General features: G+C 47.5%; 1 protein-coding gene across 1 annotated transcript in view; it reads right to left on the bottom strand.

The window, feature by feature from the left end:
• DOCK4 (dedicator of cytokinesis 4) overlaps window positions 1-14,996 on the bottom strand; it is a 337,471-nt gene that overhangs the window by 70,486 nt on the left and 251,989 nt on the right. The window contains exons 25-26 of the mRNA XM_036247405.1: window positions 13,963-14,097; window positions 7,094-7,192 (exon numbers count right to left, since the gene is read on the bottom strand). Coding sequence (XP_036103298.1) covers window positions 7,094-7,192; window positions 13,963-14,097 — 234 coding nt within the window. The remainder of the gene's footprint in view (window positions 1-7,093; window positions 7,193-13,962; window positions 14,098-14,996) is intronic.

Below are 14,996 nucleotides of genomic sequence, written 5' to 3'. Positions count from 1 at the left end.
TGTGTGTGGGACTGTATGTCTGAGTTGTAACTGTGTGTCTGTATGTCTGAGTTGTAACTGTGTGCGTCTGTGTGACTGTATGTCTGAGTTGTAACTGTGTGTCTGTGTGTGTCTGTGTGTGTGAGTGTGTGGTAGCGGTGTGATGTAAGTTGCACCGAGAAAAAATGGCTGGAAGGGCAACTTTGGTGGTTCTTTTGTAATTCTAGGGACAAAGGGAAAATTATTGCAGGTACAACGGGTTTCCTGTTCCCACTGATCTCACAAAATAAAAGGCAGGACCACCTGTCACATATTCAAAGTGCCATCGCTTATGGACAGGGTGGGGCAAAAGTAGGTTTACAGCTGTTCATACAGAAAATGATACAATTAATAAATAATATAAGAGTAAACTGTTTCATGTACCCACAACTGTAAACCTACTTTGTCCCACCCTGTATTAACATAACTGTTTCCCCTAAGAACTTTTCTTTGTCTCATCCATTCAAGTTTCATCTAATTTTATAGAACCCAACACATTCATTTATGAAAAATGTATAATAATAATAAAATAATATCTTGGCCAGTGTGTCTCAGTGGTTGAGTGTCGACCCATGCACCAAGAAGTTGCTGGTTCGATTCCTGGTCAGGGCACATGCCCGGGTGTGGGCCTGATCCCCAGCGGGAGGCGTGCAGGGGGCAGCCAATGTTCTCTCTCATCCATGTTATGTTTCTATCTCTCTCTCCCTCTCCCTTCTTCTCTCTTTAAAATCAATAAAGAAAAAAATTAAAAAGAACATTGTACTAAAAAAAATTAGAAAACCTAAATTTTATTTATTATTATTATTATTATTTTATCCTCACCTGAGGACATTTTTGTATTTATCTTCAGATAGAGCAGGAGGGAGAGAGGGAGGAAGAGAGAGAGAGAGAAACATCCATGCGAGAGAGACACATCGAGTGGCTGCCACCCACACAACCCCAACTGAGGCTGGGGACAAACTGCAACTGAGGTACGTGCCCTTAGCGGGAACTGAACCTGGGCCTCTCTGGCCCACGGGCCGACGCTCTAACCTCTGAGCCAAACCAGCCAGGGCAGAAAACCTAGATTTTAATCATGGCTCTGCAATTAGCTAGCTCAATGAACTCGGCAATTTATTTTACCTCTTTGGAGCTGAGCCCTTATACTTGAAAAAATGCAAGGGCTTTAATGGCACCTGTAGTTAGAGATCTTAAAAGTTATCACAGTCATTTATCTATTCCTGTAGAAAGCAAACATTTTCCTTATTTGTGAACTGTAGGCCGTTTCGTCAGATGAGGCCACCACTGCCTTCACAGAGGTGCTCCCATTTCATTCGGCTCACAGGTGTCTGCCGTCAGTTCCCGTGGGACAGGTTTCATGCCAAACGCAGTTCCAACATCTCAAGGCCCTGAGACCTGAACGCCAGGTTCTCCAGTGTCCCTTCCTCCCCAGATGGGGTGGACCCTCCTTGCCTGGTCTTCCTAAGTCCGTTTCAGCTCGATCATTTCGCTGAATAGGTGCTTTTGTGAATATGTGAAGGTATTTTGCACACAGAGCAATAAGTAACTGATTCTTTCTATAATTAAAAAGAACATTGCTATAATAATATTCCTGTGTGGATGGCACAAAGAATCAAGGAGTTTATAGGCCGCCATTTAAAAATTGGCAGCCTGGGAGCCGTTTCTCTTTTAGTTTATTTACTTGAAACAGTGCAGCACGGTGATTTTACGGCATTGCTGGGTATTATTCAAATAACGGTTCAAAATAAAATAGGAGCCGGGAGACGCAGCTTCACAGAAACACTTTTTCTGCCACGTAAGAGGTTCACGTAAGAAAGTTTATGTGAAAACCTTCCCCCCAAAAAGTCCCATATTCAAAGAGAAGAAAAAGTAGGAGCAATTATAATGGTTTGAGTAATTGCCACTGATGTTAAGTCATTCATAAGTACCAGGCGCCGGGCTCCGTGCCAGGCCCTGTGTGAGGGGCTGGGGACACCTGCTGGGCAGCCGAGTCTTTAACTTATGATGCAGAAGTATGGACGGAGTGCCCGCGACCTCCGCACCGGACCAGAAGGGACGAGCCTCTGCCTTCCCGGGGCTCACACGCTGGTGGCAGAGATGAAGGTTAAGCTGAAGGTCAAAAGGACCTGTGCACGCATCACCCACGAGGATGAGTCTGAGGGTCAGGGATTCCACACGGACGAAGGAGCCCCTGGCAAGCCTCGGAGGTGACAGGAAACACGGGTGGCAAAGGGGAGTGGCAAGAAATGGAGCCGAAAGATAAACAGGGATAAAGGATGGATGGAGGGTTGGAGGGCTGGATGGATGGACGGACAGACAGATGGACAGACAAATAAGCAGGGGCCAATCAAAGGGAAACAAATAAATGAAAAATAAATGGGGATCAATCAAAGATCAATAAGTAAATGAATGAAGGAAGGAAGGAAAGAAAGATGTCATACCGTTTCCACGTCAGCAACGGGAAAGTCATCCTGAGGGCAACGTAGGGACACGGAGGGTTTGACGCAGATAAGTGCGAGGATCAAATGCGTGTTTTACAAAGGTTTTCTGACAGTAATGTATGAAAATTGCCTTATGTTTACATGGTATGATGACATCAGGGTAGCACAGAGAGAAATTAGGTCTATGAAACAGAATTTGAGAGACACGTGGAATTCTGAGACCATGAGACTTGAGACACCCAGAAAAGAGCTTCGTGGGGGAGGCAGACAGACCGGGGCGGTGCCTTCTCAGACCACACTTCCTGTCCTTATCATTTAGGTCAGAGTCTGAGGTTATTTAAAAATGTGCTCCAAACTCCAAATGTGTAACACCCTTGAGGCTGGGTTTAAATTCAATGAAAGGGTGTTAATCATCATCATCACATTGAAGTTCACGTCCTTAACACTGACTATTTAAGTACGTTGTGCAAAAATAACTCCTACATGGTCTTCAGTCTTCGAGAACTATAGAAATCTCTTTCTGTAATAAAATAAAGACCATATGTCAAAATAACTGCTTGGACAAAAGTGGCTGGTGCGACCAGCAGACGTTTATTAGGAGAGCTGATACATTGTGTCCGGCACACAATGACACGGTCCCTGCTCTCCCAGGGCCCACAGTCATCAGGAACACAAGGAAATGACAAATAATACACCCAGAGGAGGGACCGGAGGCGAAGGAAAGAAAGGGGCACCTGAGCGGGTTCTACAGCATGACCTGTCAGCAGGGAAGGGGGTTCATGAGGGCACAAACTGGGCAACAGCAGTGTGGTTATGGCGGGACGGGCTTTGTAAGTAGACGCAAAACAGAAAAGATTCTGATGAATTACAACTTTTGCATAGGATCTGTTAGAAACGGACGGACAATGTGAAGGGGCCGGAGCACCAGGGGTCTGGGAGGTGGTGCAAGACTCGCAGGACGGAGGGTGGACTGAGGATGGGGAAGACTGGACCGGACCTTGGGCTCTGTCCTGTGGGTAACCTGACGTCCTCACGGTTCAGGGGGGACCGAGGCTTCACCAGAATGAACTGTGAAAGCCGGCGGGCCCGTGCAGGAGCCGGTGAGAGGCATCATGTCCACGACACCCAGCACACGGACCCTCGCACGCCGGAAAGCACGCCCAGCCCGTGAGGTCGCACCCAGAGACGTCCGCGCTCCGTATACACAGGATGCCGGGGACACGGACAGGACTCAGCCTGCAGGGGCAGGTGGGCGTACAGTACCACACTTCTGACTACAGAAGGAGGGAAAACCCTAATCACTTCTTACCTTCCGCTTTCGTTCATTTCTAAAATATCGCCACGCTCTAGGGAAGGAACCGATCCAACAGGGCAGAGCGGCAGCCCTCAGCCTGGCGCCTCCACTCTGCTGCCGGCGCCGCCCTGCCCCGCTCACCCACGAGCATACCCACGAGCACACCCACGAGCTCACCCACGAGCACACCCACGAGCTCACCCACGAGCTCACCCACGAGCACACCCACGAGCTCACCCACGAGCACACCCACGAGCTCACCCACGAGCTCACCCACGAGCACACCCACGAGCTCACGCACGAGCACACCCACGAGCTCACCCACGAGCTCACCCACGAGCACACCCACGAGCTCACCCACGAGCTCACCCACGAGCACACCCACGAGCACACCCACGAGCTCACCCACGAGCACACCCACGAGCTCACCCACGAGCTCACCCACGAGCACACCCACGAGCTCACCCACGAGCACACCCACGAGCACACCCACGAGCTCACCCACGAGCACACCCACGAGCACACCCACGAGCACACCCACGAGCTCACCCACGAGCTCACCCACGAGCACACCCACGAGCTCACCCACGAGCTCACCCACGCGCTCACCCACGAGCACACCCACGAGCACACCCACGAGGACGGGGGCCACGGCGCCGGCAGGGCACGCCGGCAGGGGCCATTTCAGAACCGCTCCACCAGGAACCCGGGAGACGGCCTGGTTCTCCGAGCAAGAATGCAGTTACGACACCGGGAGTCGGAGCAGCTGCTTGAAAACCCCATACTTGCTACCTCGTTGTGATTCAGAGAACCACTGGGAAACGCCACACCTTTCTTCGAAGCGATAAGAAAAAAGCGGTGACACTGGGAATAAACAATAAAATACCAGCCTAGAAATCTCACTATATAATCTGTATCCACGAGCCGTGCGTTTCCCACACGCCGACAGCCCTGCCCGGGCCCTGGCTGCACAGAGGAAGGGCACAGGCGAGCCGTGTGCGCAACACACCCGTGCAGGCTGGGTCCTTCCCAAAGGCAAGCCGCAGGTGGTCCTGAATGCTGTCGTGCTGAGATGGAGAAGGACGAATGATGGGTAGACTATGTAACCTCCGCGAAATGGTATCATGTGAGAAAGTGCCACCCCCATGAATTGTATGAGTCCATTAAAAACTGTGTGTGTGTGTGTCTGTGTGTACAGCATAGAAAATAGCCTATCAGGACACCCCCTGGGTGTTAAGAGTAGCCAGAGGAGAGAGGGACACACAGATTGACTGACTCCTTTAAACCATTAGGATTATGGGAAACTTTCAGTGTCTAATCCTAGGATCAGCTAGAATTTTCCATTATATAACTTTATCAAGTTGTAGTTTTTCTTACTGATAGTTAGTTCCCTGATGTATTCCATTTCTAATCTAAATGTGGATGCAAAACAAAACAAATAACTCTTCCTCTGCCAATGTGTCCTTTCCCGGACACCCCAACTACGACCATCGTATTACTCTGAATGAGTTCGCAAATGAAATGTTATGCAATTTGAGAGCAAAGATCTTGGTTTAGGAAAGTTTGTTCAAGTTGTTTTTTTGTTTGTTTGTTTTAAAGCATAGTTTTGCTGCCTGAGCCAAGAGCTCGATGTTGGGAGAATCCCCTCCCGATGACATGTACCAGCATCTGTCTTCATGGAGGGACAGCGATACCGGATGGAGGGACAGCGATATCGGACGCTACGTGGAGGGGCAGTGATACCGGATGAAGGGGCAGTGATACCGGATGTTATAACGCCAGGGGTGGGTGAGGAGGTGCTTTTGTTTTTATTGATTTTTTAGAGAGAGTGGAAGAGAGAGATAGAAACATCGATGTGAAAGAGAAACGATCGGTTGCCTCCTGCACGCCCCCTACTAGGGATCAAGGCTGCAACCTGGGCATGTGCCCTGATCGGGAATTGACCCGGGACCTCTCTGTCCATGGGACAGCGCTCCATCCACGGAGCCACACCGGCCAGGCAGACTTAGCTGCCCTTAATGACGCTGAGGCATTAACAGGTTTGGAACTATGAAGCCCCCGACTTCTTAAATAAGAACTAACGAACGGTCCTCCACTGTCAAAATCTGATGAAAGTTAATAACTGCACAATTATCCTCCTTTTCAACCAAATATGTGCCTTTGTGTATGTTGAGGTCTAATACTTCTTTTTTTAATTTATTTTGTTATGTGCCTCTAGCAGGAACCGAACCCGGGACTCTCTGGCCGATGCTCCAGCCACTGAGTCAAACCAGCCAGGGCGAGCTCTAATACTTCTTATCCATTCTCAATTCTAAACTGAGTGAACCTATGCATGACAAGCATGATATTCCAGGCGTGGGCATGTATATGCCAATCAAGTGAGTCTGCAGCTGCTCAACCCTCTTCTGTGCTGCAAGACTCAGCTTGCCGACCGCCAAGGTGACTGACGGACGCTCCTGAGATCATACAACACCCTCCAGGGAAGAGTCAAAGGTAAGTGCCCCTTACGCACCACCTAGACTGTTTTAAATGCACACGTCTTCCCCAAAGTCACTGGGAGGGCTTCCAGCCCTGGAGCACCACAGGGTGACTGTCCCCCATCCTAGACTCCTCCACCCCCAGCATCTCAGCAACCTTCCCCTTACGACGGTTCACGCACGACGTGTCTGGAACACCGAAGAGATGGAGAGAAATAAAAGTAGATAAGGACAGATGTCAGGCGTTTCTCCGACAGAGGACCATCAACTTCCAAGCTTTTAGTGAACACCACGAAGGAAGCATTCAAGTTCCCCAAATCTCAGCAAAGACGGGGATATTTGGAAACCCAGCGTCAATAATTTTTATTGAACGTCAGCATGTCAGGCCAGCAAGCGTATTGATTAGGCTACAGCTGGTAGTGATCAACGACAACTCTGCCTCCCCCGCCAGCATACGGTTGCCAGAATTTCTCACTGTGGTTTTAGGGGGACGGAATCAGCCCCTGTATTTCTGTGAGCGCCTTTCTCTTCCAGGAAGACAGTATTTCTGGGTCCACTTAGCTAGAGTTAGTCGATTTGCTTTGGTCTCTTTAGTTCTGATATTGTTTCTGGCTTATTGCATTTCGATGACAGGTGTTTTCAATCCTAGGTTCTTGTCCCAAATAAGAGTTAATGACTGTCAATGAGGGCAGAAATCTTACAGAGCCGATACCCACAAGCAGACGTGTGGATGAAGCTGAGAAAAAGTCACTTAGAATTGAATGGAAACAGGTAAAGCCATTGTCAAAGAACTGTCTGAACAATGCTGAAGAATAAGAGAAGAGAAAAAGAGATCTTAAAAGAAGTTTTTAAATGTCACTTACCCTTAGTTCTTCCTTTGTATTGAAACTGTCAAGAAGCTGTTGATAATGTCTGTCTGTCATCTGTCGTAACAGGGACAGGAGACAAGCAACAAACTCCCCCTAAGTAAAAAAAAAAGCATATTTTTCAGTAAGGACATAGAAAAACATCAGTAACTTTTACTTTGGACTACTCTAAAGTAGCGCACTTAAAAAAACCCGCTATGATCCAAATTCACCCTATGAAGTCTTCTTAATCTAAATTAGCCATAAGATGACAGTCAAGATTTCTCCCTGGGATGACTACCATTTCCTTGTTATACATGAATTTTAAAATTCAGAGGGGGATTTTCTACTTGGGTAAAAGCTTTCCACTAGGGAAGTAACTCCAAACACTCAAAGGAGGCTTGGCCATGCGGCCCCGGACTGTGCATTGAGCATTTCCTCCACCCTCACTCGTTGGATCATTTGAGCCTCACCTCAACGCCACGAGGCAGATGGTATAGAGCAGGTAAAATGTAGGTCTGGTGGGCTAAAAGGTCTGCCCAGAGGTACACAGCCAGACATTGGGCTAGAGTGATCCCTAGGTCTTACTGACCAAAGCTCTTCTTGGAAGTTCATGCTCCATTTTTTAATTCAAATGACCTTCTCTAGCCCATCAGAGTGTCCATCTGCAAACAGCAGTGTGTACAGAAAGCCATGCTCAAGCTGGCTGTAACCTCCTTGTAAACCTTTGTCAGCGGCAATCGTGCGTGATGGACTCCTACAAAGCCCAAATCTTAAAAACCGGTAATGCAGAAGAAAAATATATACATAGCATCATAGATTCGAAGACTTATAAAACTGCTCTCATTTTCATTTTCTAATGTGTTTCTAATTAAACTATTTCTTTTCAATGCAACCCTTTTTGTTCAGCAAAGGATTTATCTGCTTTTAATTACACTTAAACACTTTTAATTACATGGAAAACAATACAAGCACAATGGGAGAAGCAATCAGGGGTGACTGACTATAAATGTACAGAAATGCAGTTTAATTAGAAACTGGTGCCTTTGAGTTGACAGGGAAAGAGATGGTAGGATCACGTATAAAATTAGAAACTAAAGCCCTGAAAAGCAGGAGATAAGTCAGGACAAGTCAAATATACCCCTCACCCCCAGCTGCCAAGGGACCCGAAGATGCTACTTAATGGCCATGCCAGGGTAACCAGAGATGTTCCCCGACTCCCTGCGTGTGAAAAATCATTTATAACACACACGTATGAAAGAGAATTTTCTCCAAAGACTTATTAGGGAAAATGTTTCAGAAACTAACCAGTTTGGGCTAGCAGAAATATCCTCTAAGCTCAACATTGTACTTTATTAATGAACAGAGGAACCCTTGATACTTAACACAAGAAATAGAAAATGTGAGGGCACAATTATTCTTATTTCAGTGACTGTGTAAAAGGAAACAACCCAAGGCTAGGAAGACACTACCCGAAGGATCGGGAGAACAGCGTGGTGCCCACTCGGAATTGCGATGGGAACTCTGCCTTTGCTCACGGGACAAATCCCACTGTTAGCCAGGCCCCAGGGAGAGTACTAAACAGGACTGTTCCTTGGTAGCGACAGGACAATTACTGTTAGAATAAGTGTTGCTCTGATCCTACCTGGGAAAGTTCCAAAGCAGGATGTGAACTAAGCAGTTCCCAAGAAATCTAACCTCATTCCATAGCAAAGTTCAAACGTATGTTTAGAAATAAAATAAACTCAATTCCCAACAAGGTAAAACTCACAATGCCTGACAGTCAATAAAAAACTACCAGGCATACACAGAAGCATGAAAGATAATGATGTAAGGAAGAAAGAATGATCAATAGAAAGAGAACCAGAAATGACAGATAACAGAATCAGCAGTCAAGGACATTAACATATCTATTATTACTGTATTCTATATATTCAGAAAACTGGGGGGAAAGTCTAACATGTTCATTGGAGGCATGAAAGATATCAAAAGAACCCAAATTAAACTTCTAGAGATAAAGACTATGTGCAACATAAACATTTCTTGAATAGGACTAATGGCAGATTAGACCATGCAGAAGGAAAGATTATTGAACTTGAAGACGGGGTTCTAGAAATTCTCCAAAATAAAAAAAATAGAGGAAAAAAGAATAGAAAAATGCACCAGTAAACTATAGGAAACGTCAGAGTCTTTGAAAAATGATAAACCTATATATCAAAGAATTTTAACACACCTAAGCACAAGAATGATAAAAACCACACCAAGGCACATTATAATAAAATTGTTTACAACCAGCAATAAAGAAAAAAAAAAAACTTAACACCAGCCAAATGAAAAAGACCTGTTATACATGGAGGAGGATGACAGATTTGTCACTGGAGATAGTACAAGCTAGATGACAAAGAGAAAGGCTGACATCTAATCTTGGCACCTTTATCACATGTCACCAATCACAACATCTACTCTACAGTATCACTGTATTTGTTCACCTAATCTGCTTAGGGGCTCCTAGCACACTGTTAAGAGCAGAGACATCTGTGCAAACTGTACGGATGCAGTTTTCATCCGTAATGTAATTTTGTTTTGCTTTTAAGAGACGTTAAACGTCCATATGAAAACCCTAGACTCACAATGTGTTAAAAAGAGTAAATAAATAAACAATTGCTGCCCAATATTTCCTTAATTTCAGTGTAGGAGTTTTTGACATATAAATCGCCTTTAAAACAGTACGTGCTTCCGTGGCTCGCATCCATGTTCAGGACAGATCGTGTATAATGGGCATTACTATTAACGACTGTGAATGAGCCATAAGACAGCCAGAGCGAGTCTTCCAGAAGCCTTCTCTTATACACGGGCACAGCCGTTTCCAGAAATTCCTCCCGGAATGCTCCTGCATTCTTTTCCCTTTCTGAACCCCATCCCGTGGCGCCCGGGAGCTAGATGGGCACAGCCAAGTGCGTCTCAGACGTGGCCTCTGCCAGCCGAGTCACCCGCGTTCCACAGGGCGCCGGGCAGAGTTAACGGCACAGAAAAGCAGCATTTATAAGCTGTAAGGGACTCTGGAGTCCACGGAGCTGAGGGTGTGAACAATGGTAAAATCTTCCTCCACGGACGGCGTGATTTTTTTTAAGGAACCGGTTAGGGTGGTGGTGTTTCCTTCCGCTGGAGAGAGCGTCTCCAGTTCAAACAACAGCCGGTGGAAGAACCAGACGTCCAACCCTATCAGCAGTGAAAACGAGCCTGCTGTTTGCTGGGATTCGGTGGAGAGCCCCGGCTCTGGCTGGGGTGACAGGGAGGCAGGGAGACGGCTGGGGTGCTGGGGGCTGGAGCCCTTCACCCCCATGCACCGGGGGCTGCTTTGACCCCCCAGGGCGTCCGCTGACTTAGGCACGTTTTCTGTCGAGTCTGAGATGTGCTCAAGGTCCGAGCACACTATTCAGACAGCTTTCTCTGTGGGAAGATGATGAAGGAATTTGGTCTTCAGTGCCCAGAGAGAACTGACCTTGTGAATGGTCATCGGTGTCACACAGCATCAGCTGTAACTGCACCGATACGGTGATCCCTTCTCCTGTAATAACGGGCCGACGGTGACCGCTGTCCCTAAGAAATGGCTAACGACTGAAGTGTACTGACAGTGTTTAAACATGTTGACGGGTTTGATGACACCCTGGCACAAACTCTGAGGTGAGGGCTGCTGTCTCTGTTTCACACACAGCGGAAGCTTTAGGCAGCAGGTGTGTCGCCCAAGGAGAGACCAAGGTTCGAACCAGGTCTGCCTGAGCGCTCTCGGAAAATGTCTTAACACAGAAAAATCCAAGTTGCCAAATAATTTAAGTGCATGTGCCCAGCAGACTTCATCTCCCATGCCTGGAGCTGGCTTTTCCCACAGCAAGAGGCTCAGTACAGGTGCTCACGCAGGAAGGTTTCTCTTCATGTGATTTTCCTAAGACAGTGGAGGATCGCCCCCAAATCCACCCACAACCCCGACTCCCTGCCTGCTCAGGCCTCTTAGTTTGCACCGATCTTTACAGTGTGAAGGAGGAGAAGCCACGCACATCCCCAAGGGATCCAGCACACGGGAACCTTCCCACGGATACACGCAGCTTGAGAAATTGTTTGGGCTTTGGACCTCAGGCTGGCTTTAACCCACGCAGCATTTGCTATGACTGTTTGCTGGACCACTATAATTCTAGAATTACGTTTGAGCTGTGTTGCCAGGAAGGAGTTAAGATGTTACTATGCAATGCCCAGCCAGTGTGGCTCAGTGGTTGAGTGTCACCCTGCACCAAGAGGTCCCGGTTCAATTCCTAGTCAGGGCACAGGCCCAGGCTGTGGGCGGCCAGTTGATGTTCTCTCGCATCGATGTTTCTATCTCTCTCTCCTTCTCCCTTTCTCTCTCTCTAAAATCAATAAAGAAAATTGTTTTAAAAAAAGATGTTACCATCCAAACTATAATGATGGAGACTTTCTTTCCCTTTGAAGGATGATGGCATGGATACACAACTCGAAATGTTCATGGACTTAAATGTAAAGTATAAAACTAGAATAATTTTAGGAAAAAAACAACAACCAAAAACTAAAAGCTTGCCCTCAGGATGAAAAAGTTCTCAGACTTGGCATCAAAAGTGTGACCCATAAAAGGAAAAACTGATACACTGGACTTCATTAAAATTTTAAATGTTGCTTTAAAAAGACCCCGCTAAAAGAATGAGAAGACAAGCCACGGAGGGGGAGAAAATATTACCACATATTTAATAAAGGGCTAGTATCTCGACTAGATAAAGAACTCTTCAAGCCCAGCCATGAAAAGCGATTCAGTAAGAAAATGGAGGAAAGACTGAGGAGACATTCTCCAGACGAGGAGATGTCGTTGTGTAGTTGCAAACTAGTACGAGGAGCAATGCTCAGCATCACCAGCCAGCAGAAAAATGCACATTGAAGCCACAGAAATGATCACCACCTACCTATCTGAACACCTTTCCCCCCCAAGACTGCGCTCAATGCTGCTTAGGGTGTGGACAAGTTGGATTGTCCATCTATTTGTGGATGAGAGAATGACAGATGATACAGCCAGGCTAGAAGATGGTTTGGCAGTTTCTCGAAAACATAAAACATGGAATTAGCATGAAATCCACAGCCACCCTCCTGGGAACTTACCCCGGAGGAAGGAAGCCATGCTTCCGCACACTTGCACACATGTTTATAGCACCTTTTTTAGGAACAGCCAAAATCTGGAACCGCCCACATGGCCTCTGATGGGGAGACAGTTCAACACTGGGGTACATCCCACCATGCAGTGATGGGCAATCAAAAGGAACACACTGTACGTGCACATGGTCACCTGGACGGCGCTCCAGGGAAGTACACAGAGTTAAAAAAAAGCCACAGAAGATTACATGTATGATTCCATTTGTACAACATTCTTAAAATGACAAAGTTGTAGAAACGGAAAACAGATTTTTCATTGCCAGGGCTGAGGAGGGGGCAGGGAAGGGAGAGGCGTGGTTTGGAGGGAAAGGAACCCTGGGGTGAAGGAAATACCTGTTCGGATGGGATCCCTGTCAGTACCCTAAGGTGTGGGACTGTACTACCATTCCGTAGGATCTTACCCTCCAGGAAACGGGGTGAAGACACAATGGATATCTCTGTATTACTTCTTACAAATGCATGCATGCTACAATTATTGCAACATAAAAAGCTTAATTTTTTAAAAAAATGAAAAAACAAAAAATTTAAATAACAAACGCCACCTCTTCAAAGCCATAATGTGCTCCAGTGGTATTAGCAACAATGTTTCGAGCGCTTACCACGTGCGTACTAAGTGGTGTGCTAACCACACAGGGCCAGCCCTAGGGGTCGGGGACCATCTGACCACAGCGGATGGGTTTCTTTTCTTTAAATAAGGCAGGACAAGTGTTCTACGTATTAGGAAGTTTTTTCATACTATCTCTAACCTTAGTTGGCTAAAAGAAAGAGCTGACTCCCCAAACCCAGAGCTTGGTTTCTGTAGGTAAATCTCAGCTCTAGAAGCAGAGGAAATGCAGGTCGACACAAGGGGACCGTTCAGAAACAGCCCACGCGACCCGAGAGCCGTGGTGAACGCTGTACTTTTCAGTAAAAACTAAACATATTCTCGTTGGGGGCTAAGCAAACATTCTTAAGACAGGGGTTCTACAGTATACTCTTTGTAACAATAATGACAGAAGCCAATGTTTTTGTCATTCATCTACACGTAGAAACTACAGCATCTACTGACATTTCTGAAAATTACGTTGGGTAGAATATTCTTAATTAGATCTAAAGAAATATTTTTGGTCAACTGAATGTGAGTTTTAAATAGAAATCCATCCATCTATCCACACATCTACCACTCCCCCCCCCCCACACACACGTATTCTGTCAGATGTAGTATTTCTTACTATTTCATATAAATCATGTTACATTAGAATCATAAAACAGTTGAGCTGGAAGGCACCTTAGAGATGACTACGCCAAACTTTCTCAGCTCATAGCTGAGGAAGCTGACCCCACCCACCCAAAGGAAGATTCTTACTAGTCATAGAGGAAAGGTCAGAATTAGAACTCAGGACCCCTGACTTCTCTGGCTCCATGTCACTATTTTCACTTCCTTGAGCAACTCAACAGATAAAAAGAAAACGAAGGGTCGTCAAGATGACTGTGACGACAGGTTCATTTGAACCGGACAAGGCAACAGCTAATATCGGATCTAGTTCTCTGAAATCACAGACATCTTCATCCCCGATCTTTTCATCAAGACACTTCTCTGAGAGGCACGCGGGTCCCTCGCCCACAGTCAGATTCCAGGTCCCTGCGGCCACCCACCCTCCGAACCACCGGAGCGCTAACGAGCACCACCGCGACCTTACAGTGACATCCTGGAACTGGAGCTGGGCGGCGGGGCCAGAGGGCTGCGGGCGACTGGTGATCTCCAGGATGGTCCTCAGCAGGATGTCCAGCAGGCTGGCCACTATCACATCGATCTCCTCCAGCACGGACTTCTCCTGAGGAGAGAGAGAATGTGTCCGGGAAGCTCTGGCTTCGCTGGCTCGGGACTGTCTCTGACGGAAGAGGGGCAGAAGCACGTTTCCAAACAGGGGATCAAAGCCTCAGAGAGCCCAGAGCTCCCATGGGCCCGGACCTCACTGAGTCACCTACGCAAACGACCTGCCTTTACAGAAAACAGCGGCAGGAGGCAGCTCACACCTTCCCCAACAGTCCACTCCTCAGCGGTGCAGCGGGCACCCGGCACACATAGCAGAGGGGGTGAGGTCCCGCGAGGACACCGGATGAATCCAGAGCCCAGACAGGCCGCTCACGGGGCGGGTGACCTTGAGCACGTCGGTTTGCCTTTCTGGCCTGATCCCCCACTGCAAGTCCCCTTGGTTCTAGCAGTCCATAATTTATTTTTAATCTCAGATTGTGCTTACATCACTCTTCTCAATACTTAAATTGCACAGGCCATTTTCCAAAGCTGTTTGAAGTGCAAATGATCGATAAACGTACCATCAGCTGTAGCCGGGACCTGATGCCAGTGACCTCGGTGAGGACTGTTTCCTGAAGCAAAACTACCCCCGTGCCAGCCCCCAGGGCTGGGGAGGGGCCGGGCCGGGCTGTTCCGACAACATGCAGTGGGTTGGGACCTCCCTGCGCACAGAACTCTGCAAGGTCCCTGCGAGGAGATGGCCCCCACGAAGGAAACGTTTCGGAAGTGCGCGTGTCAAAGAGCTTTCTGGCCAGATGTCGGTGACACACCTCCGTACACTTGTGAGAAAATGACCCAGGTTTCCGTTCCGGAGCAGAGTTCTGTCCCGGATGGACTCTCAGCGAGCCGGACGGACGGCAGCGTCCACGGAGGGCCCGGAAGCAGCGCCGTGTCCAGGGCGGACACCTGTCTGCGGTC

Source organism: Molossus molossus, unplaced genomic scaffold (assembly GCF_014108415.1).
Source record: "Molossus molossus isolate mMolMol1 unplaced genomic scaffold, mMolMol1.p scaffold_m16_p_7, whole genome shotgun sequence".
NCBI lineage: Eukaryota > Metazoa > Chordata > Mammalia > Chiroptera > Molossidae > Molossus > Molossus molossus.
Note: the sequence above shows the minus strand (reverse complement) of the source record. Positions and strands in the feature narration are given on the sequence as shown.